Source organism: Ambystoma mexicanum, chromosome 1q, assembly GCF_040938575.1.
Source record: "Ambystoma mexicanum isolate Mex_15411 chromosome 1q, UKY_AmexF1_1, whole genome shotgun sequence".
NCBI lineage: Eukaryota > Metazoa > Chordata > Amphibia > Caudata > Ambystomatidae > Ambystoma > Ambystoma mexicanum.
The window spans coordinates 1340873573-1340897726 of record NC_090922.1 but is presented as its reverse complement, the minus strand read 5'-3'; the positions used below and the strand labels follow the sequence as shown (position 1 = coordinate 1340897726).

At 50.7% G+C, this 24154-nt stretch overlaps 1 protein-coding gene across 1 annotated transcript in view; it reads right to left on the bottom strand.

Annotated features, from left to right (window-relative positions):
* NRDC (nardilysin convertase) overlaps positions 1–24154 on the bottom strand; it is a 1236039-nt gene that overhangs the window by 912216 nt on the left and 299669 nt on the right. The window contains exon 16 of the mRNA XM_069642204.1: positions 19783–19906. Within this exon, the coding sequence (XP_069498305.1) occupies positions 19783–19906 (124 nt within the window). The remainder of the gene's footprint in view (positions 1–19782; positions 19907–24154) is intronic.

The following is a 24154-nucleotide window of genomic DNA, read 5'->3' as shown; positions in this document are numbered from 1 at the left end:
TTTCGCCTCCCGAGATCAACTATTCAATTACAGACAAGGAACTTTTGGCCATCAGATCGGCCTTTAAAGCCTGGCGGCATTATCTTCTAGGAGCCAGACACACAGTCACCGTAATGACTGACCACCGCAATTTACAATATCTAAAGACAGCCAAAGCTCAATCTTCCAGACAGCTTCGCTGGGCTCCGTTTCTAGCCGAATTTGACTTTATAATTACTTATCGACCAGGCAGTAAGAACAGAAAAGCAGATGCCCTCTCCCGGATGGGGGTAGATGAACATTTGACCAATCCAGAACCAATACCCATAATTCCAGAACAAAGAATTTTGGGTTTGGTCAGCGCTCAATCTTTTGAAGACATCAAGACCATGGTTAAAGCACTCCTAACTCCGGGCGATTTACAAGATTGGCAATTAAAGGGGAAAGAATTTTCAGTGGATCAAGACCTACCATATTTCCGAGGACGATTGCATTTACCCTGTGAGAAAATACAAAAGCAAGTAATCTCCTGTTATCACGACTCTCTAATGGAGGGTCACCCTGGCATTACCAAAACCATGGAAAAGATTAAAAGACATTTCTGGTGGCCGTCATGGAAAAAGGATATTAGAGACTTTGTAATCTCCTGCGGTGTGTGTGCCCAGAATAAAAGTCAGAAGGGAAAACCAGCCGGCCTACTACAGCCACTAGACATCCCTCCCTGTCCATGGCATACCCTGTCCATGGATTTCATCACAGACTTACCTCCATGCTCGGGGTATACTACCATTTTAGTAGTCGTGGATCTATTCTCCAGGATGGCTCACTTCATTCCCCTAAAGGGTCTACCATCAGCCTCAGTATTGGCCCGAGAATTCTTAGAAAACATTGTTCGGCTACACAGTTTTCCCTCGGTTTTAGTCTCCGATAGGGGAAGTCAATTCATCTCTCACATCTGGCGCAGTTGCTGTCGTCTAGCCCAAATTGATGTAAGACTTTCAACTAGTCACCATCCCCAAACTGACGGACAAACCGAAAGGACAAATCAAACTCTAGAGCAATATCTACGTTGCATGCTCCAACAAACTGAAAACCCCTGGAAGGATATTCTTTGGATCGCTGAATACGCTTACAATAATTAGATTCATTCTGGAACAGGGAAGACTCCCTTCTTCTTACTATACGGACACCATCCTAGAACCTCTAACCTGGATCCTCCCCAAGAATTCGAAGCACCTGCTGTGGATCACTTGCACTCGGAGATCACCCGTGCTTTTAAGGAAGCCTCGGCCCATCTGCAAAGAGCTAAAGCTCAATTCAAAAGAGGAGCAGATCGACACCGTAAAGAGGCTCCTCATTATGCTATAGGAGATAAAGTCTGGCTATCCACTAAGCACCTGCCTCTAAAGGGACCCCGCACCTTCATCCCGAGATACCTTGGACCCTATCTCATATCTGCCATAATTAATCCGGTGGCTGTCAAATTGGAGTTACCTACGCATATGAAAATACACCCAGTATTCCAGGTCTCCTTATTAAAACCTGTGCAACCAGAAACCCGATTGACTGAACTCCCAGAACCGGTTTTAGTAGATGGAGAACTTGAATTCGAAGTAAAGAACATCCTAGACTCCAAAATCTCCAAATCTAAGTTATATTATCTGGTTGATTGGAAAGGTTACGGCCCCCAGGAAAGGTCTTGGGAACCTTCAGAATACGTCCACGCACCTCGTCTGGTCAAAAAATTCCATCTGAATCACCCCGACAAGCCGAAACCCCCGGAGAAGACACGCTTAGGAGGGGCCTTGAGGGGGGGTACTGTCATGATCACTGCTTCCAAAGAGCCAGGACCAGCCCAACGTCCTTGGAAGCAGGCCCCTAACCCTAATCGTAGGCACCAGCCGGACCCCACTGGGACCTTTTGGACCTTGTCCTGGCGCCGGTGGCACCAGGCTCATCAAAACCATTGGTCCCGGCACTGGAAGCGCCGGGCTCATAATAGGTGTGAGGATGCTTGGGTGGACTTACCTGCAGCAGACCATGCTGCTTACTTACCAGCCACTTAGAAGCTATCTAAGAACAGGAACTACTTTCTTACCTGGGTGGGGCAGCTCCACTCCCTGGATACAGCACTGGAACTCTTCTGGAAACTGGAACTCTTTTCTTACCTAGGCGGGGCCATGGAAGAAGACGCCTCATCACTCCAAGGCTATTTAAACCACACCCGATAGATGAAGCGTGCTTCGCTTTATTCTGCATCTGCAGCAGAACGCTCACCGAGTCTGCTCCGGCTTTTCTTCTTCTGATCCTGGACCTGCAAGAATCCTACTTACCATTTCAGTATCCAGACATCATCAGCACCTGCAAAGAACAGAAACAACAGGTTAGCAAGGCGAACTTTACACGCAGTATTTACTCACCTGATCCATCGGCTGCGGCCGCTTCGTCACGCCGCATCTCCACCTGCAAAGGCAAAAGCATTGCCATACTTACCGGCACGCTGTGGATTCCGGATTTCTTCGTTCTGCTTCGCCGCCTGTAAAGACAAAGCATCGTTAACAACCTACTGGCATTCCGCGGACTCCGGCGCTGCAAACCAACATCTGAAAGGCAAAAGAAAAGACATTAAGCAGGTATTTACTTACGTCCATCCCGCTCGTCGCAATAAAACGCCTGCAAATACTCCGCCGTCTCTTTAACACGAACTAAGCTGCAAGGAAAGACAATTAGAGCGCTTGCCATACTTACAAACTTCCAGGCGCTTTACTTCATTTTCCATCTCAAGAGCCCTGCAATACATAAGGGAAAAGCATTATATAGAGTCTGCATATAAAAGTGCCACGCATTTAAAGACTATAAAGACAAAAGCTGTCCAGAAACTCACCGCTCGTGCAGACAACGACGGTAACCATCCTCTGAATTCAAGAGGCCTATGTTTCACCAGTGAAGGAACTGGCAACGGCACCCTGCACCAGACGCAGATGGAGAGGAGAGGAAGAGAGAGGGAGAGAGGGACATTCAACTACCCAGACCATTAACCCCCATATTGTTTCACCTGCAGAAACCTCACTCTTCGAGTCCGACACACAGTGCGAAGAGGTTCGACCCCAGAAGCCAATCGAGTCCTGCACATCACTTTCCGAGTCACAGACAGGTTCCTGCCAAGACCCGCGCCTCCGTGGGAATCAGGTGAGCGTTACACACAGGCAGACAGTTCACGATTTAACGTAGCTAAAAGTACGTCGATATTGTCAATGTTCGGAAGCAAAAGTTATAAGAAGGAGGGAAGACAAGGGCAAGCCTTGGAAATGAAGAAAAGGGATTCACCCAGTTTCCTCAAGTAGAACACAGTACCTTGTTCCAATGGTGCAGCTGGTGCCTTGGTAGTTGTTCCTGTTGGTTTCCCGCAGACCCACGAATCCTGGAGCTTCATTGTGAAGGAGGACATCTGAAGGGGGTCTGCACCATACAGGGATGAAGCCGGCAGCAGCGACAAGGAATAAAAGGTGCGCTCCTTAAAAACAGGAGAGGCTCTTCAGGTGGCTATCCAGACCACTACAGCAGCGTGCAGCGATTTCGACCAAGGAAGAGGATCCTCTGGCTGTGGAAGATGAGCTGGTTATCCCCACCAGGCTCAAGGAAAGGAGACTCCGGACTGGATCTTCTCTGAGTCATTGAAGGGAAGATAGCTCCAGAATCCAGCAGGGCTTCATCGGGATGGGGTAGTTGCAGCAGCCGCCCTTCTCTCCGCTTCTCTTCGGTTCCTTGTAGTTCCAGTGGTGACTATCTGACTTCTAGCCCAAGAGACCTGCCTTTTATGCGAAAACCCCCCATTCACACAGCCTGGCTGTCAATCACCCAGCAGGGGGGTTTGTTCAGCCCGGACAAACTACCCTGGCCAATCATGACAAAGTGCGACTTGGGTTTCCTAGGATACCCTGTGCAGGGGGTGACTACACCCCTCCATCACATTCAGCCCACCTAGACACCCAGGCACCTTGAGGAGGGCTTAGCAGAAGCCCGCCAAAAGACAGTGAACAAAGAAGGCAAACCTAGTTTGCCGCGCAAAGTAAAACACAAGAAGGACTTTAAGAAAAAGAAATGGCAAATAAACCCAACCGGAGCCAAAAAGACGATTTGGTCAAGCGGGTTTATGTTCGAGGCTAATATAATAGCCAAGAACAGTACCACGTTTATCTAGTATAATTGCAGTAGAAAAATTAGGGTAGATACCACTGCAACCAGCCAAGTCTAAATGTTAAGAGCAAAACAATGCTCAAGGAGGTACAGATAAAAAGGGATACAAATTAACCCTTTCCAGTACTCCATGGAAGATGGGGTGTACTGGATCTGTGGTAGATTGACTAAGTAAAGTCAATGGGAACTTTACCCTTTTCTGGGGGACGGTAGTCGCCTCAGAAATGGAGTCGAGGGAAGTCTCAAAGACAACCCTGTGCCACGGCACTGAAGGTGCTGTGTGACACACAAAAGGACGAGGGCTACTGAAGTGGTGTACTTCAGAGTCCACAATCACAAAAACAGGTGGAAACACATAGCAAAACACAGGTAAGGGGGAGTCGGGGGGGAGCTCGCACTCTTACCAAGTGGAAAAAAATAAACTCCTAAAATCCAGCAAAGCTGCTGGGGGACTCACTAGGTGAGGGAAATTAGCCATAGATGAGAATTCTCCCTAACAGTACCCAATCATACCAGTAGGCCAGGAAGGATGCCTGTGCCACAATCCAGTACGCCTGGAAGTCCAGAAGTGCAAACCCACCCCTCTGCAGCTGAGCAACCAACTTGTTCCAGCGCACTCGAGCTTGCCTGCACTGCGATATGTTGCTTGCCAGAGATCAAAGTTTTCTGGAATGTAAAAAAGGAAGAGGAAACTACCATTGGCACATTCAGGAAGTTTTAACTAGAACCTGCGGAGGATGACCATTTTTATTAGAGATATCCACCCATATATAGATCATGGTAGGTGTGTCCATCTCCCTGAAGTAAGTCGGTGTGAGTTAATTTTGCGCCATAGTTCTGGTATTGTGCCCCTGAGGACCTCACCAGCACCACCGCCAGATAGCAAATGCTCTCCGTATGTCACTGGAAGCCTATTCCATTCTGAAACCTCTACTCCATTGGTCAAGGGGGAAAAACACTGACTTTGTTGGATTAATACTGAGCCCAGAGAATTGCCCAAACCCAAAAATATCATCCAGAATCGGCACCAGGTTTGTTTTGGCGCCGTTAACAAATATCAGATCATCAGCATGTAGTGAGATTACTAATTAATCAGTGTACAGGCTTAATCCCCCATGAATGTGTCTAGATCTGACCATCTCTGTCAATGGTTCTACAGCCAGGGCAAAAAAGGGGGGATAGAGGACACCCCTGCCTCATGCCACGTCCTAATCTAATGGGGCTGGTCAACCTACCGTTCACCCTTACCATTGCCACAGGGTCCATATATAACAACGATAGCATTGATATAAACGTCCCCCCCCTCCCATGCATCTGAGAAACAAAAATAAGAAGGGCTGTTCTACAGGACCGAACGCCTTCTCTGGCTGCCACAACTGAAGACTGCCGATCCAGCACTGAGAGAAGGCTAAACACCCTGCGAAGCTTGTACCAGGTGGACCGCCCGAGGATAAAGCCTGCTGATCAGCCAGAATGCACTTCGGCATCAGCGGGGCAAGCCTGGTAGAAAGCACCCTGGCCAGTATCTTATTGTGCAGGTTTATCAAAGAGATTGGCTAGTGTAAGGGATGCATGGTATCACAAGTATGACACCGACACAAAAACGTACAAGTTTCAAAACCTTTATTAGATTCTTGGGGTTTGGAAAAACTCTGTTGCCCTATAGCTATGATAGTCTCCACCATCAAATAATAAAGAAAACGCAGGCATAGTCAGTCTGTGTCAAATCAAAATGGCCTATACTAACAAAACCAAATGCCTGCACTATATCTTATACAAAAAGTGTGTAAAGGGGAATGTTTATGCAAAGGAAAGTCAGTGTTATACCAAAATGGATCAAGGTGGCTGAGTCAGCTCTCCTCCCCACGTTGGACAGCACAGAGTAAGGCGGTCCCCGTAAACAGGATGACCCGCTCAGGTAATCAAAAAAAGGCAGTTCAAAATGTGGGTAGAGGCCCGCTTGGCCTTCCATGTTAAAGTCACTTATTCCAGCTGTCGGGCCCGGAATTCTCAAGGCATCAATAGTTCACGTAGCCCTCTCTCAGTTGGGTTCGGACCTTTGAATCAAAAAGTACCTGATTCAACATAGATTTCCCTCAGCAAGGCACGGACCCCGAAAGCAAGCACTTGTAGGGGTTCCCTTCCCCAAGCTTCATTCACATTCTTTAGGAGTTCCCTTCGCCTAGCTTATTTCATGTTTCCGGTCTCCCTCAGCTCAGCTCAGACCTTTGAAAGTTAAAGACTTTCAAATGTGCGAGGCTTTTTACCATAGACCTCTGCGGGAATGCTTCGACTTTCATCTCAGCTTTCCCTTAATGTTATTTGCCCCAATGTCTCTTGGTATTGGTAGTTCAATGCCACAATCAGAAAAGTTAAAGAAATCCTCCTCTTCGAGCAATCCCCTTTTAACTTTCCCGTTCGTCTGGGTTAATCTTGATCATTGCGCATTTCAGAGTTCGTTAACTTTGCCGCTTTTTCAACAAGACATCAAACATTTGACGGAGACTTTCGAGTGGGCCATTTCGTTTCGCTGGACCACTCCGCTACTCTGTATCACTGGCTTCACAGTTATCTGTCTCTTCCAAATTCATTACTGGTTTGCTTTCTATCGCATCTCATCAGCATGTGTGCAGGCTTCAATCGTGCGATACACTGTTGCGGTTTCATTCTTTTCTTGACAGAAATCGGCCTTTCATGTCTTTCGCTAAACTCACCAGTTATGTGCAATCCTTTCTGGTCTTTGCAGCTTTGATTCACGAGTCAAGGTTGATACCACAGGCTTGGCCTCGCCTCCCCAACTTTGTTGTTCACCCGGGAGGGTTGGTGGCATCCTTGGAAACACAATGCAGGCTTCTACTTGTCTGGGATTTGGCTTTCTTCGCATCTCCTTCACAGTTGTCCAGAGGCAACAACCTCCTGCAGGGAACTTTAGGGTTTTCATACCCTTTGCTCTGGTCCCTCGATCGGTCCTCCTGCTCCATTCATCATCGCCCCGGAAGATCTGCTCCTTCTCCTGTCTCACCTTGCTGTGTGTCTCTATGTTCCACCTTTTATCCGTGTAGGGGGAGCTAATGGGTATCAGATGCAAGTGATTAAGGTCACGTGCCTGACTTTGCCTGACCTGATTAATAGGACATGTCCAGTGAGATAACAGGGTTAGCCTCTTTACTCTCAGTCACCCTGTTCCTCGGCCCTGTGATTGTGTAGAAAAGTGGGGGGGAAGTTTGGACATTGGAGAATCCTACAAAATAGGGTTTGGGCACAGAAAGTGGGGATATTACATCTCACCATCGGTTGCCTCACCCCCAATCCCCGAAGATCCCCCACCCAGGTGATCCTCCTGCACTGGCCTGCCCCCAGGTTCTGGCTCTAAAGGTGATGGCTGTGCCCTGGCCACCTGGGAGATATCCCCGGGGACTAGCAAGTGAGACACCCTTCGGTTTCTCACACTGGTAAGAACAGCAGTCTTCTGCACCCTTCCCCGGATTTAACGGTAGGGTGACTACAGCTTCCCACATCCACTCGGGGAGGCACCCATAATTTAGCGCCTGTTAGTACAAGTTCAGTATATGAGGGACCAGGATTATAATTATAAAATATTTTTCTTTTATAACGCGCTTAAGGCCAGGGACCAATTTCGGAGCATGAGCCTGGGATTCGAACCTGTGTTGCTATGCGTTGTCTTGCCATCAAGACAAATGTGTTGCCCCCCAAGCTATCCTCCCGCAAACGCCTTATAGAAATCATCAAGAGCATGTCCGGACCAGAAGCTTTCCCCTTGATGGCACTTGTATCTCATGCGCAGTGAGCGGACTACCCAGCCAGTCTCTCTCCCCTTGAGACAGCCAGTACAACCCATCAGCCAACATTGTTCGAGTCACCCTGGTACTGGGCGAGTAAAGTGTACTATAATAATTTACCAGCGCCCGCAATTTCCTCGTCTGTCTGCAATAAGGCCCCTTGCTGGCAACCGTATGGCTGCGATAGGGGATCTTGAGGTTTATACCCTTACTACCCGTGCCACTAGCCTAACCGGCCTCTGCCCCGCCCCGTATCGCCTTATCGTTGCCCGTCAGTGGAGAAATCTCACCTGCTTCTTCGAAGTCTCCCTGAACAGCCCCAGCTGTGCATGGAATCACGTGCGACACTCGGTGTCCATAAGGAACTCCACCTCTGCCTCCATATCCCACAGGCGGGACTCACTAGCGGCAAACTCAGGCCGTATGGTCTTGAGGCCACTTGCTTCCTTTGCAATGCAAGTCCCCCAAATTACACACTTGAAGGCTTCCCACAAAACAGAATGAGAAGCTACAGACCCTACCCTTCATTCTCCTGGAAGAAGTGGAGTATCCCTTCACTGACCGCCTAACGGAAGACCACATCCTGGAGTCTCTGGTCTTTGAAGAACCAGCTCCTACTACCCTGCAGCTTCCCCAGAACAGAAATCGATGCAAACACAGGAGCGTGGTATGAAAGTGTATGTGCCAGAACACTGCAATCTGTGACCCATCAAACCCCACTAATCAAGACCAGTGTGTTATGTAGCTCCTATCTTGTTGGTGACAGCCCCTCCACACGTCCATTTCTCCCGTGATGCAGATCTGCTGCAGCTTATGCGTGGCCTTACTGACTGCCCTATTGCCACTCCCCCCTCCCCGACATGTCCACCTTAGGGTTCATGACCGCATTAAAGCCATATGCCCACATAATGTTCGCTGGACACTTCATAAGTTGCTCCTCCATGAACTCCAGCATATCTAGGGAATCAGTGTTGGGGACGTAAAAGTTAGCAAAAGTGAACCCCGTCCTTAACCTGGTCTGTAAAAACTGAACCCCCAGCATCCTCTATGGCTATGCACACTCCACATGAAAAGGATGAAAAAGTATCTGCCCCACGTTTTGGCAAAGGCAGCTTCGTCTGAGGGCGAGAGGCGCCTTTTCTGCATGTACAATAAGCCCTCGTACGTTACACGTCATGCATATGATCCCTGCTGCATTAGACATGTGTATTGCATAAAACATTCGCAAAGACAGGAATGTTGCAGTGGAACATCAACCCCAGCGGGCTCCGTCAAGCCATGATGGGCCTCTGAAAATATCAAGCACACCACTCCAGCATAGATCGTAAACATTGCGCAGCACACCCCACACTCACCACCCCTGCCCACCAAACGTATTTTACACCATAGTACCTGATCCTCCTCCCACCTTCAGGGCCAGGGACCCCCCCACCTCCCCTCATCAGAACCTGAATCAATATGACCCTGATGCTTGCTCAAGTTCACTGATGTTCCTGCATTGATGTCCACAGTATCTAAGAACTTGCGTGCCTCTTCCAAAGCCTGAAAAAGTAGGGCTTTTCCATGATGTGCGAAGTACAGCCGCGCTGGGAAGAGAATGGCATACTTAAACACTTTCACCTTGAGCCTCTTCTTCACCTCGATAAAGTTCCTCCTGTACCCTGTTGGAGAAGTCGGGAAAAAATTGGATTTGGACCCCTTTGTACGTGAGGTTGCCCAGCTTCCTGGAACGTTGCAGGACAAAATCCCTATAGTTTCGAAGCCTGGCGATTATGAACCTAGGCTGTGCGTCAGGTACCAGGGACCTACCTCCAGGTATCCAGTGGGCTCATTTGACCACAAATGCTGCTGAGAATGCTGCTGAGAATGTATTTTGGCCCAGTGTTTCCTGCAGTATCACCCCAACCAGCAGCTCCATTGGACCTCCCATCTGCAGACTCCAGAAACCCCACAATATTAAGGTTGCTACAGTAGGATCTGGACTCCAGTTCATCTTGCTTCTTCATCCTCAATCGTGGACAGGCGTTGCTCAGCCTCTTCAAGCCGGTCACCATGCGTGTTCAACCTGACCTGCATATGATCTACTTTACAGGTAAGGGTGGACAAGCTTATTGTCTAATGAGTGAATGCCTGCCAGAAGTTGTGTTAAAATACCTTTTAAGTCCTACAAAGTTTGAGGAGGCCCCCAAAAGGAGGCTCTCCTGCGGTGTCCACATCTAGAGTCCCCCGCGTGGAGTGCTTGGGCAGAGAGAGAGAAATAATCTGCCACTGTAGACCAACTGTCAGCCACATCAGGGGTGGGCGCACCGCCTCTCAAATGCCCCAAATGAGCACACCATTTAAGATTCTCCTCCTTGACGCAGGTGCCCAGCTCTCCAGCAGTGCCTTCAGGTCGTCGTTGGGCCACCACAACACACCAGAGAGGCATCCACCATCAGGGCTCCCGACTGAGCAAACCACTGGTATCAGCCCAGGCCGGCAGTGCACTGCGTTGCTGTTCTTCTATCATCACGCTCAGCGCAGGAAGCACCTACCCCACTACCGCACTTCAGCACTCTCAGGCCATGGCTAGCTGCAGCGTGTGCCCTGCTGAGCGACCAGACCCCACCGCAGGTTAATGCTCACTGTGGCTTCCAGGGAAGGCATGGGTAAATGGGCACCACAGTTCATCAATCACCAGATCTCGTTGCCGGCCCTCGGTCCGGCCCTGTCCCGCATGCCTGACACTCCTCCGCCGGTGCCAGTTGGCTTGTCCACTGCGTCGGATCCATGGGCGACAACATAAATCTGCACTCTTCTCATGGGCAGGGGTTGGAGGCACTCCAACCACTGGGCCGAAACTCTCAAACCCGTCGCCGGCCCACACCCCCTAAGTCACAGCTGGACTTTTCTGGTGTCGCCCGGAACATGCCCTATGCCCCACAGCAAGCATGCCAGTGACCAGCACCACGCCCGCTCCCTCCCTCAGACCTGTGGATCACCAGCTTCAGGGGTCTTGGCTTTTCCGCAGCAGTCTGTCGTCTACTCCAGAACGCATTACAGAAGATGGCTCATGATATTTGCAGGATATACGGCTGGTGAGTAGAGAGCTCACACTGGAGCTGCCATCTTGGTGCAGCTCTTGAGCACCCCCCTCATGTGGAACTTCTTGAATTTGAGAGAGAAGTCAAGATTGTGGAGGTTGTGGTAGCCGATGCAGAGATGTTCCAGAACTTATTCGGGTGACTGAGCCCTGATCAGTCAATCATCCAGGTAGAGGTAGATGTGAATCTCTCCCCTCAGACTTGCCGCTACTACCACCATCAATTTGGGGAAGGGAGGATCATCTCCTGCAAGACTAGCAGATCTGGATCCATCAAGAAATGGCTGCTTGGCAGAGAATTTGGAGGCCTTTTCAAGAACAAGAGGGCCCAAGCATCTGAAGTAATTCTTCGCCATTCTTCGAAATGTTGTGTCAGTGTGCCCAACACCACGGTTCTGTGGACTAAGGACTCAAAGAGGTTTTGGTGTTGCGGCTGCAGAAGAAGGCAAAGAGGCAGAGGTTGTTTGTGCAGTCCTACCCTCACGTCCTTGTGTTCCACGAGGTAGTATCCTCTGTCCCCTTTGAGAGAATTGTCCCCTCGCTAATCAAACTGAAGAATCGAAAAAAAGGACCAATGCCTCAAACTCTGAGCGGCCGAATGAGTCTGCTGTGGTTGGCGAATCATAGCACCCTATGATTTTACAGCTTGCTTCGTAAGTTTGCAATTTTTCCAAACTCTCGTCGGCCTTCGAGCCGAACAGTTGAGAGCCATCAAAGGGCACATCCAATAGCCTCTCCTGAGCATCCAGGGCAAAGCCTGATCGGAATATCCACGCAAATATTATAAGTTACTCACCGTAGTGACTAACGTACTCCAAGTCCATAGACCCCTTTCCTCCATACTGTATGGGCGTCCCTCGCTAGGGACGGGAGACGGAACCTTTTTCACCAGAAAAATCCTCTTCCCCATTAAATTTAGATGCGTGTGGGGGCACGGCCCTGGGAGCATGCAGTCCTCTGACTCCAGCCACCGGTGCCACTCCTCAGTCCCCTTTGACGCATCGACAAAGGGTTTATGGAGGACGACGGTGAGACGTATGGAGGAAAGGGACTATGGACTAGGAGTATGTTAGTCACTACAGTGAGTAATTTATAATTACTCCTACGTCCTGTCCCCTTTCCTCCATACTGTATGGGCGATTACAACTGAATGGAGCCCCAGGGTGGAGAGTTATCCCTCTTAAGAAAATAAGTTCCTTAACACTGCCTGACCAAATGCTGCGTCCGACCTGGAGCTGGCATCCAAGCAGTAGTGTTTGCAGAAGGCTGAGGGTATAGCCCAAGTCGCCGCCTTGCTGATGGCCTGACACGGTACGGGCCTCTGGAAAGCAACCGCCATGGCCTTAGCTCTGATGGCGTGGGCATGCATATTTGCTGGAAGAGGTCCGTGCTGCCCCTTGTACGCCTCCTTGATGGCCATAACCATCCACCTTGCTATAGAAGCCTGATAATTTAGTATTTATATAGCGCTACGAACCCTCAGGCATCTGAGCGCTGCTTCTTATTACCCACGGTGTGTGGTGCTCATTTATCGACCTTGGAATGATGAAATGCTGAGTTTGACCTTGCCGGGATTCAAACCTGCGTAAGCAGGCTCTGCACAGATGTCAAAGAGCGCTCTACTCACTGTGCTATCAGACAGGCAAGACCGGACCGTTCTGATATCCAGGCGTTGACCACACCCCCCCACCCTTCGCGAAGGTGACAAAGAGCTTCTGATTTGCTGAAGTTCTTGGTTCTGTCCAGGTAGAATTTTAGAGCATGTCCGACATCTAGACAGTGCAGTACCCTCTGAGCTTCATACTTAGGGTCCACGAAGAACATAGGTAGCACTATCTCCTCATTCAGGTGAAAAGGGGAGACCACCTTAGGTAAGAATGCGGGCTGCGTTCCAAGCATCACGTTGCCCTTATGAAAAGTAGTATAAGGCTCTGAAGCCACCAGTGCCTGGATTTTACTGACCCTGCGTGCAAATGTAAGGCCCACCAGGAGGGCTGTCTTAGTGGTGACTAGCCTGATGTATGTGTTTATGCACCAGGGCGCCCAAAACCATGTTGAGGTACCACACAGGGTGTGGTTTCTTGATAGGCGTGTAAAGCCTAGTCAGGCCTGTCAAATGTCTTTTAACCACCGGATTAGAGGATGAAAATACCTCCGAGTTCTGGTAGGCTCTGATGGCCGACAGATAGGTGCAGCATCTATCTACCTGCACCCCCGAGTGTGAGTCCATGGATCAACCTCTTGATTCCGTACAGTGACAACACCTAGTTCACTTGCTTTGTACTGGCTCTTAGTAGCATCGCTCCGAACACCCTGAATAATGTCTAGATTAGCCTTTGACAGATGCAGATGCCTAGTGACCTGTTCAGGAACCACGCTGCAAGGGCCAACTTCTGGGGGGCAGGGTGGATGACTGTGCATCCTCTCTGTGAGAGTAGATGAGCTGGGCCCAGCGGAAGGTGCACCGTTGAATGATCAGATAGGCTGAGAAGTTCAGAGAACCATAGCCTTGTTGGCCACCACGGAGCTATCAGGACGATACAGAGGTGGCGGGCCTCCCAGATCTTGCAGATTACCCTGTGGACCAGGGGAGTGAGATTACCCTCTGGGCCAGGGGAGTGGGATGGAAGGCATACACGTTCATGGTGTTCCTCTGGAACTGCCTGCGTCGCCCAGAGAACCCCAGCCCTGTCACTGCCAGAACACAAACTGGGGGCACCTCCTGTTGGACCAGGTGGCGAAGAAATCCACCTGATGATGACCCCACCTGTCGAAGATCCCCTGCAGGACTTGTTCGTCCAACTGCCATTCGTAGTTGTCCGCACCCAGCTGGCTGAGCCAGTCCGCCTCGAGGTTGGACTCCCCCAGGAGGTGAATTGCTGCCAAGTGCATGTTCTTTACCAGAGCCCACTCCCAAATGTTGACAGAGAGTGCAGAGGGGATGAGACCTGGTGCCACCCTGCTTGTTGATGTAATACATGCTGGTGGAGCTGTCTGAATGAGGATCGCCTTGCCACTAATCATACGGAGGAAGGCTTTGAGAGCGAGCCAGATGGCCATCAGCTCGAGCCAGTTGATGTTGGCCGCCTGCTCCTGACGGGACCATACCCCATGGACACTGTGGCTGTCCAAGGTAGCCCCTCAGCCCTTTAGGGAGGAGTCTGTGGTGATGGTAACCAGAGGTGCTAGTTGACAAAAGGGCCTGCCTATCCACGGATTGTCCTCCGTGATCCAGCATACTAGGTCCTGGTGGAGATGAAGTGGCTCCAAGCTCCACCTGGGAACCCTTCACCTGACTCCAGGAGGTTGCAAAGTGCAACAGCAATCGCCTCATTTTGAGGCTTGCATGCGACACTGCCAGGAGACATGCCGCCATGATGCCTAGGAGGTGTTGGTACCAACATGCCGAGGTCACCGCTCTCCTGAGAAAATGCCCTGTGGGCCTCTTAATGGCTGTGATCTTGTCCTCTGAGGAGAACATTCTCTCAGAACCTGTATCCCAGATGAGGCCCAGGAACATTACACTTGGCATGGACTCCAGGTGGGACTTCTTGAAAGTGATAGAAAATCCCAACTCGTGTAGTGTATTCATGAGAGGGAAGGCAGTGTGGTGGACTGCCTCCGGAGACCTTGCCCTGACAAGCCAGTCGTCTACGTATGGATAGACGTGATAACCCTGGGCTCAGAGCAGTGCTGCCACCGCATTCATCAGTCTTGTAAAGACCCATGGGGGCCTAATTGAGGCCAAAGGGTAGAACCTTGTATTGGAACTGAAAACCCATGATCCTGTACCTCAGAAAGGACCAATGGAGTTGCCAGATCGGCACGTGTAGGTAAGCATCCTTCAGATCCACGGAGCACATCCAGTCTCCCATGCACAATGGCTCAGCTATAAGCATTGGGATAACCATCTTTCACTTTTGAAGAGGAAGGGAAAGGTTCAAGGTGGAAAGGTCCAACACAAACTCTCAGGTCCACCTGGTTCTTCTTGTGTATGGCGAAAATCTGTGAATAGAAGCCCAGACCTCACTGGTAGGCTGCGACTTCCTCCACTGCCCGACTCTCCACGAGTGAGCAAATTTCCACCAATAGAGTTGCTGCCGCAATCTGTGGGAGTGGACGGGGGTAGGGAGGAGACAGATAGGTAGACTGAAGCCTGTAGATACTACTGAGAGGATCCAGGGGTCCTCGAACCTTGAATGACAGCGTTGGGAGTGAAGGGCAAGCCTGCCCCCCCATCAGAGACTCGTGGATCCATATGGAGGTGTCATGCCTTTTTGCCCTCGGAGACGGAGGAGGGGGACTGGAAAAAGCCCTTGTGCGCCGCTCTGTGTTGCTTGCGCCAGTGCTGGCTTGGGGATCTGTTTGGTTACCTTGACCGTCTTTCCTGGAAGCACCGGAAACCTATGAAGGACCGACCCTTGTCTGAACGCTGGCGAGTCTGGCTGTATGCCTTGGGAGTGGCCTTAGTGACAATGGATAAGGATTTGGCAGTCTGAGAACTGCTCTTCTTGCCACGTTCCTGTCCGTAGTGGACTGAAATAGGTTGCCACCCTTGAAAGGAAGGTCCAGTATACACTCCTGGACATCTGGGTTAACTTGGTCGTCCGTAGCCAGGCCGTTCTTCTCATGTCCGTAGCAATGCAAGTGGCACGACCTCAGGTTTCAATGTGAGCCACCGTGGACTGCTCTACAATCTTTGGTTCCGCCAGCCCCGCCTTAAAACGCGCCTGACTCTGCACCAGAAGTTCCGGAAGGAAGTCAGCGATTTCCCGCCAGAGTCTTTGGTTGCCAGCAGCGAGCATAGCGTCCACATTGGACTGACGAAGATGAAGGGATGCGTTGGAATAGATTTTCTTTCCATATGTTTCCAGGATCATCTTCTACTTACCCAGGAGAGCAGAGGCCGATGTAGCCGAGGACGATGGTGGCTTGGAGTAGATTGAAGCTGCAGCGATCACCGAGTAGTGTGGCTGGGGGTGTGACGACAGTAAGAGGGGGTCCCCCTCAATCTGCCTAAACTTGGCATTGAGGCGCCTGTTGGTAGGCTGTGCCGAATGAGGTTTAAATCATCTTTCTTGGCAAGTGCCACCACGTCCTTTTGCATGGAAATCCCTGTTTTAGCCATGGGGTGTAGAGTGAGGTCCTCCGCCAAGACCCCTGCCTCTGGTTGTTCCTCCTCGGGCTGTGGAAGCCCCAAGTATTCAGCCAGGCCCACGAGCCGCTCATGAAAGGCCTTGGCCGACGAAGACGTGGTGCTGTGGCATACTGTTAGGAGCTGGCAGCTGAGGATCCGGAGCTGCCGAGACTTTCGGAGGCATGGAGCCAGTGTAGTGGAAACTGGCGTGGGCAGTTGGGGCTGCATCGGAGCCAGAGGTGTTGGAACCATGGGTGGAGAGGCAGACCCAGAGGGAGCATGTCCTTGATCACATCCTTGAGGATGAGGCCTATCCGCGGAGATCTCTTAAGAGTGCAGAATTTTGATAAAAACCTGTCTTCACAGGCTGGTGGAGTGCTTGATGGCGCTGGCATGGGCGTGGAACCCTGAGGGTGCTGAGACCTGGGCACACTCTACCTTGCAGAATGTGGGGTGTATCTGTCCTGCAAAGCTGAAGGGTATGCCGTGGGCCACGTGCCCGGTGAAGACCAGTCCCACCTGGAAACTTGTTCCCATACCTGATCCCCGAAGGGGGGGATGTGTCCGGCGAGCCGCCATTTTGTCTGGCCCGGCGGCCATGTTGTTCAGCTGCATACCATGTGCCTGTGTCGTGGCGCTTGCCGTGCTGGGCCTGGCCTCTTTCAGGACTCTTGGCAGTGGAGTTTGAGGCCTACCCTGCACCTCAGGACGGTACCTGGTAGGCGGATTGCCCTTGGCTGTGTCACTGGTAGTGCTGCGTACAGGCGCCCCCCAGACATCTTTCCGGTGCTAGGGTGTAGTCCCTCAGGCAGAAACCTAGTAATAGAACCTTGCGGTCCCTCAGCACAGTGAGTGGTAATATCTTGTGACCCCTCGGCCTGGGGGCCGGTAGCTGAAGCAGCCTTGGTACCTGCACTGGCACTAGAACCTGATAGGTCCCTCCCGCTCATGCGCTTCCTGGGGAAGGCGTTGCCTTTGCGGGGTGCGGATGAAAACAGTGCCCCTACCTTGGGCATGGACTTGTGATTGACTAATTCATTTAAGTCCTCTGGAGGCAACCTTCTGAAGAGCTCCCTCCACTGAGCTAACCTGTTCTTCAGAGCGCATGGTGTAAGCTTGTCGCACGCAGTACAGCCCTCCCAGCCGTGGTCGGGGCCAAGGCAGAGCGTGGGGGTCGGACGTAGGAAAGAGCCCCTCGCACGCTGGACACCAGCTGAAGCCCCCTGACATCGACATGTGTATAGGCGCGTTATAAATGCCAGATCATGCGTCGAGGAGTGCGTCGCCAGAGGAGAGTTATCTGATTAAAGACCAGAAAAATTTCTCTGGGGAGGAGCACGCGGAATTACTAGGCCGGAGGCCTAACCCAGGAGCGCTGGTGAAAGCAGTCCGTTCCCGTCGAGGTGGAAAAAAGGACTGGGGAGTGGCGCCGGTGGGTGGAGTCAAGGGAGCGCATGCTCCCAGGGCCACGCCCCCGCACGCCTCTAAATTTAAAAGGGGAAGATGAATTGTCTGGTGAAAAAGATTCCGTCTCCCGTCCCTCGCGAGGGACGCACCTACATTATGGGAGAAAGGGGAAGGGATGTAGGAGTACTTCTGGTTACAGCACTCTGCGCCATTGCACGGATGTCACAATCTGAGGTATCGAAACCAGTTTGCAGAGACTGGCACATAGCATCCTTGCGATCCTGCACAATGTTGAGGAAGCCTTCCCTTTCCTCGGCCTACAGAATGTGCTCTGCGCCCATTGCCAAAGCCTGACTCAAAGTGTGCCAAAACGTTGCTACAGATCAAGTAGCATTAACTGACTTAAGCGCAATGCTACCCGCCAAGAACACCATTTTTCCAAACCTCAAACCTCTTGTCATCCCTATCTGGAGGAATTGTGGGCTAGGCAGCAGCCTTTGAGGTTGATGAGGTCACCTGTAAAAGGCAGAATTGGATCCTTATCAAGGAAGTCGAATGGTTCCAAGGCTACACCCCCCATTGGTTCAAACCAGAAAGGCATTGGTACGCCCTCCTGACTGAAAATCAACTGCTTCATCTTGAATCCGGTATGAAGGTTCAATCTTGCAGGGTTTCCGCAGGTCAAAGGACTTCTCAGCCAGAGGGAGCTGCCAATGGTATTGGCGCAGGAGTAGACTTCTACTTTGGAGTATCGCTCGAGAGCATTCCACCTCCCTTGGCTGTTTTCTACCATCCAGACTGGGTGCAATTGGAGCCGAATACACTTGCAGCGTTAAAGCTGAAGCCGTACCAGCCAAGGCCTTCTCAAAGACCTCCATCATCTGCATTTTGAAGTCCTCCCACTACTCTCTAGATGCACCCTTTGGAGGGTAGGACTTACCCTAGTCGTTGCAATAATCGGAATCGCGTCTGTGCCAGGGATTCTTTTTGTGTGATGAGGATGAACAGTGGAGCGACACGCTACGTGAATGCAAGCGCTTCTTGTACTTCTTGGGATGCCTTTCCTCTCAACATTTCTCAGGGGTAGGCTTAGCAGTCTTGTGCTCTGAGGCCTTTGAGACCGACTTCACCAGGGATTTCAACTTGTCTACCGAGCACCAGTTTTACGGAGCGTTCCTTCATCCCCCTTGGGTTCATAGCTAGAAAATAACACATTGCTCTGTATCCGGCCCAACACCGAGACATCACACACAACTAGTATGCTGATCTGCGAGGGTCATTTTGGATTTGCAGACCTTGCAGTGTTTGAAACCGGACGGTTTAGGCCCCAAAATACTGGCGGACGGTTTAGGCCCCAAAATACTGCCGTAGTACAGATTAGAGAGTGTGTATCAAGTAGCCTGCTGAGCATGAACAATGAAAGAACTGAGATAAGGGGGCCTTGTGCATCCATTCAGTGCGGTGATTGACATCACGTCCGTATTCGAAGAGTGGCCCGGCTAAATACATGGGGGAGTCAATACACTGTCGAGCAGTACTACGATTTCCGAGCATCTGACTCTGGATGAATATCTATCAGGATGTGAAATCTGTTGGAGAATGCAATCCTATCTTCGGACTTGATTTATACTAATGCTGTGTGTAAGATATATCGGCGTCCTAAGTGCGCGCACACGTTCTTTCCCCTCAGCGTGTCTCCGTGGGCATGGGCCTTACCACAATGGCCATCCCCCCACCCCCGAAAAACTCCATGCCTCAATTACCCTAACCCAACCCCCCGCATATATTTGTGGTGGAATTCGTTAAAAAAAACATTTGAAATCATTTAGTGATGTAAAGGTGAGCATATAGTACGTACAGGGTATCTCTAGGTTCACCTTTGTGTTTATCATGTATTTATGCCCTGGTGCCAGGGGCATTTTCCACTTCAGTGCTCTCTATACATTTGTAGCAAACATAGTTTTTAACATTGCTAATTCACTGAAAAGGATGGTTCCCTTTGTATCGTTCAGTTAAACATTATTGACATTCTCCAGTAAGGATACCAAAGTCAGCAAAAATACAAGGATGGTTGGGGGGGGGGGGGGGGGGGGGAGGGGTGGTTAGGGATAAGAGAAATGATTGAAAACAGCTCAAAATGGATTTCTGACCCAACACTAGTTAGGAGCAGATTACTTCACCTTCTATGTCATATTGAGTCCCAAACCATTTTTCCTTTAAGTGACACTTTCCCTCATTTTCAGGAGACAGCAGGAGAAGGTTTGCCTTGTTGGGAGTGAGGCGATTCAAAGCATCAGCAATAACCTGAGAATAAAATCAAGAGAAATAAAGTGATCTACCCATCGGATATATTTAACATTTATGAACAATACTTTCAGGAAACGCCAGGAGGGTTGCAGTGGACAGAGGGGAGATTGCTTTGTGTTACTTTTTGTCCATCTAGCATGCCATCTTACACCTATAATTAGCTAAAACCTTTTTTTTAATTATTTTTTTTGAAGCTTTTTCTTGATACAAGTCAACTAACCAACACTTTTCATCAGGAAATACAACATGTTACAAAACAGGACGCACCAAGTGTACCCCAGCCCCTTCACCACCCAATGACAAAACCCTCCTCCCACCCAGCAGACCAGCATCAAAGTCCAACCAGAAAAACAAACCTTGACTGGTCTATTTCCCAGAATCCATGTACGTTATCCACTACACCCCGAAGAGGCGCCACACCAAGAGTTCTATCTGGCCCCCACCTCCCTTAATCACACTGTCATCTGTCCACAGCCCCTCGGGCACAATCATTTGTATTTCCGCAAGAAGGCCGACCATTCACCCTCCCTGGTGCGCCCGCTTTCTTTCAGGGAGACAGTGAAGTTCTCCATCATGTAGAGGTCCTCCATTTTATTTGCCCATTCCTTTTGCGTGGGGCACGCCATGGAAGCTAGAAGCAAGAAGTGAGGCAGATGCCACAAAGCCTTCCGTCGTCCGTCGTCCCTCGTCCTGGTTAACCCAAATAGTCTAAGGGCCAACAGACACCTTCCACCCAATGAATCGCCCCCTCCCGCCCCCAGTGAGCCTGGACCTTATCACAGGCCCACCACATATGCCAGTAAGTGGCCTGTTGGCCACAACACATCCCCTCCCACTGGCCTTCCCTTACACATTTCGGCTCATCCTTCAACTTGTGTTTCCACCCCTGGCAGCCCATTAAGCTTTGTACAAGGCCGAGGTCAACCCCCTTCTGCCTGTGCTGCGATCAAACGCAGCTTCCACCTGAGAACGCTCCCCTTGCTCCTTCTCCTGCCATCTCTCACCAGTCAGAACCCCCCCGCAGCTTTAGGTAGAGGAAGACCAAAAGATTTGTGAGCCCCAAGGCTGCCCCCAATTCCTGTGGCGAGAGGAACTTTCCCTTGGACTACAGCTGACCCACTCTCTCCAGCCCAGCCTCGTACCACCCTTGAAATCTATTCGGCTCCGGGATTTCATCCCACACTGACAGGGCCCACAGGTGAATGAGTGGGGAGGGCCATGTTGTGACTCCTTTCATCGCGGCCCTGGGCTGCCATATATCCCACAATACTGATAACACACTGTGATCCCTAGCCCTGTGGCAGGTCTGGTCTCACGCGGCACCCAGCCACTCAACTGGGCGCAGGCAATGTTTTTCCAGAGCCAGCCACTACTTTTGGGGAATCCACCCTAAGATGCGGTACGATTTCCCACAGCTGTGCTGCCCTATAGTACCTCTCCAGATCTGGCAGCCCGACACTCTCGACTCTTTTGGCAGGACCAGAGTGTGATTTGCTATTCTCCGCCTCCTGCTCTGTCAGAGGTAACAGCAGCCTATGCTCAAGATCGTTCTCGCTGGAACCTTAACTGGAAGCATGTGGTAAAGAACTCTCTGCAGTATGGCCATCCTAATTACATTAAGCCTCCCCATCCAGGAGGCTGTCAGCTTACCCTACCTGTCCACGTCACCGTAGAGGGCCACTAGAAGGGGGATTGGGGGGGCGTGGGGGGGATATTTTGCCTCCACTAACTCCTCAAGGGATTTTGTCATATTGAACCCAGGTAGTGCAAGAAGTACTTACGTATTTGTTACTTCCAGCTCCCTCAGTGCCTGCAACCTAAACAGGAACAGGTTGGACTTCTTCCGATTAATCCTAAAGCTAGAGTATCTCCCATACTCTCTGATAAACTCCATTGCTGCCGGCACCAAGCTCCGGGGGTTTGTGAAGTGCAGCAGGATGTCACAAGCATACATCCCCAGCTCCCCTCCTGTATGCCTTCCACCCGCTAATCCCACCTGATGAATTCCACCAACTGTTCCAATGAAAGGGCAAACATTGGGAGGGGGGGGGGCAGCCCTCTCTTGTCCCCAGAGATAAGGGGAACGAGTCAGAGCTCCCGGTTCAGAAAAGCCTGTGCATTCGAATCCCAGACACCTCCTAAAATCCCTTCTCCAACCTCAAACTTCCAGAGCGTTGCGTACATGAAGTCACAGGCTACCCTTTTCGCAATCCAACAGCAGCAGGGATGGGCACCCCACTTGTCCTTGGCCCACACCATGAGGTTGAGCGCCGCATCCGTGTGTAGAAACTGAGAATTACTATCTTGCCAGGAAAGGGCAGAGCTGAGCTGCAATTTATTTTTATAAATTGCTACAGTAAAACAGTCCTCCCCGGAGCCTTCCCCCCCACTCCCCCTCGGGAGCCTCTGGATCGCAAATGATACTTCTTCCTGCATGACCGGTACATCAAGCCCAGCTTACATTTCCACTGACAATGGGAGCCCATTTAGATAGTCTGCCACCTCGTCCCCTGCAACCTCCCCCTAAGTTGTGTAAACGTACTCGTAGAAAGATGCAAAGCCCAGCAATATCTCCCCAGGGTCCTTAGAGAGCACTCTCTCGAGCAGTCGACCTCCCTCATCCACCCATCAGCCCTCTGCGCCCGCAACCTTTCCAATAGGCATGGAAGCCACCTACTCCCAGGACTCATAGAACCTTTGCCTCACATTCCCCTAGCCTCAGCTCTTTGAGCTCCTGCTTCTTCGCCCGACGCACTGTCTCTTAGCAGAGAACCCTTGAGGCACACTATTTCACCCTGCAGCTTGTCATCCAAGAGACTTCTCTCCCTTTTCCTGTGTGACCCTCTCCTGATCAAGAGGCCTCTCCGCATGGCCTTTGCTTCTTCTAAGACTGTGCAAAGACCCACCTCCCCGGTGTCATTAGGCATGTAGCCTGGGGGATAAGGGCGCAGCAGTTTGCGCTCGCAGGGAGGACCCTGCATCATAAGAGCCCTGCAAGACCTGATTTGGCAGGAGGGCCTGCCCACCAGCACAAATTTGCCGTCATATGTCGTGGAGGGCAGGAGCCCCCTGTAGCAGCTGCTGCTTTGCCAGAGATGAGACCAGCGCCGACTGCAACGTACACCTCCGATTCATTCATTACAGGTAAGCATGATCTTTCGCATCCGGCTGCTTATCTGTGCCGACATTCTGCTGCCTGAGTATTCCTCATACCTACTTGCCCACATGCAGCACCCACCACCCTTATGACATTGTTTCTTGCATGCACGCCACGAGGAGGAAGCAGAAAATGGCGGCCGTGCTTTGGTTTATGAGTTGCTATGCAACGTGCACTGCTGCTGATTGGCCAGTGGGCTCTACTACTGTGACGCGTGGTCACAGGAAGGCGTGAGCCGCGCCAAACACTAAGGGCAGCCAACAAGGGTCCAGCCTGTCTGTGCCTGTTCAGGCCGATCGTGGCTGCCGGCCAAACATACTGCTCCACTTGCCACAATCCACCAGCTGTTCACCAAGGCCCACTGCTACTGTCACTGTCCTTACACCCTCAAACCGAGCACTGCCACTGAGTGCCGCCCCATTACAACCACGACGCAGAACGCCTTCATCGAACTATATGGTATGGACTTAATCCCGTTTTCTGAGTTACCACTCATTGATCACTAGCTAGGGATAAATAAGTTTGCTCTGGTTGCAATAGTGCCTTCTCTGGTCCCTGACCCCCCCCCTCGGCAGGCTTTCTACAGCCACACCAGACTGCCACACTCATGATTTAGTGAGTGCCGTATACTGCAGTGTTTAGTGACCACTCCACATTGTCTTACCTACTGACATTGTTTTGTGATCTCCCCTAATTGTGTTTACTTAGTAATCATATCGCATTGTCCTACCCACTGACCACATGCCTTAAGGTTTAGGGATTGTCCTACATTGCATTGTTTAGCGATCATCCATATTGCATTGCTTTATGTTAGGGAGAATTCTCTGTATAGGCTAATTTCCCAAACCTAGTGAGTCCCCCAGCAGGTTTGCTGGATTTTTGGGGTTTATTTTTTTCTCCTGCTGAGAGTGAGACTCGTTTTCTCCCACTCTTAGACATGATTTGAGATATCCTTTGACTTTGTAATAAGTTTTATGGGCTATGGGGTCTTTTACTCCATAGGCTTTCATGTGATTTTGGTAAGTGTGTTACACAGCACCCTCAGTGCAGTAACACAGGGGTGTCATAGTGACCCCCAACCATAGACT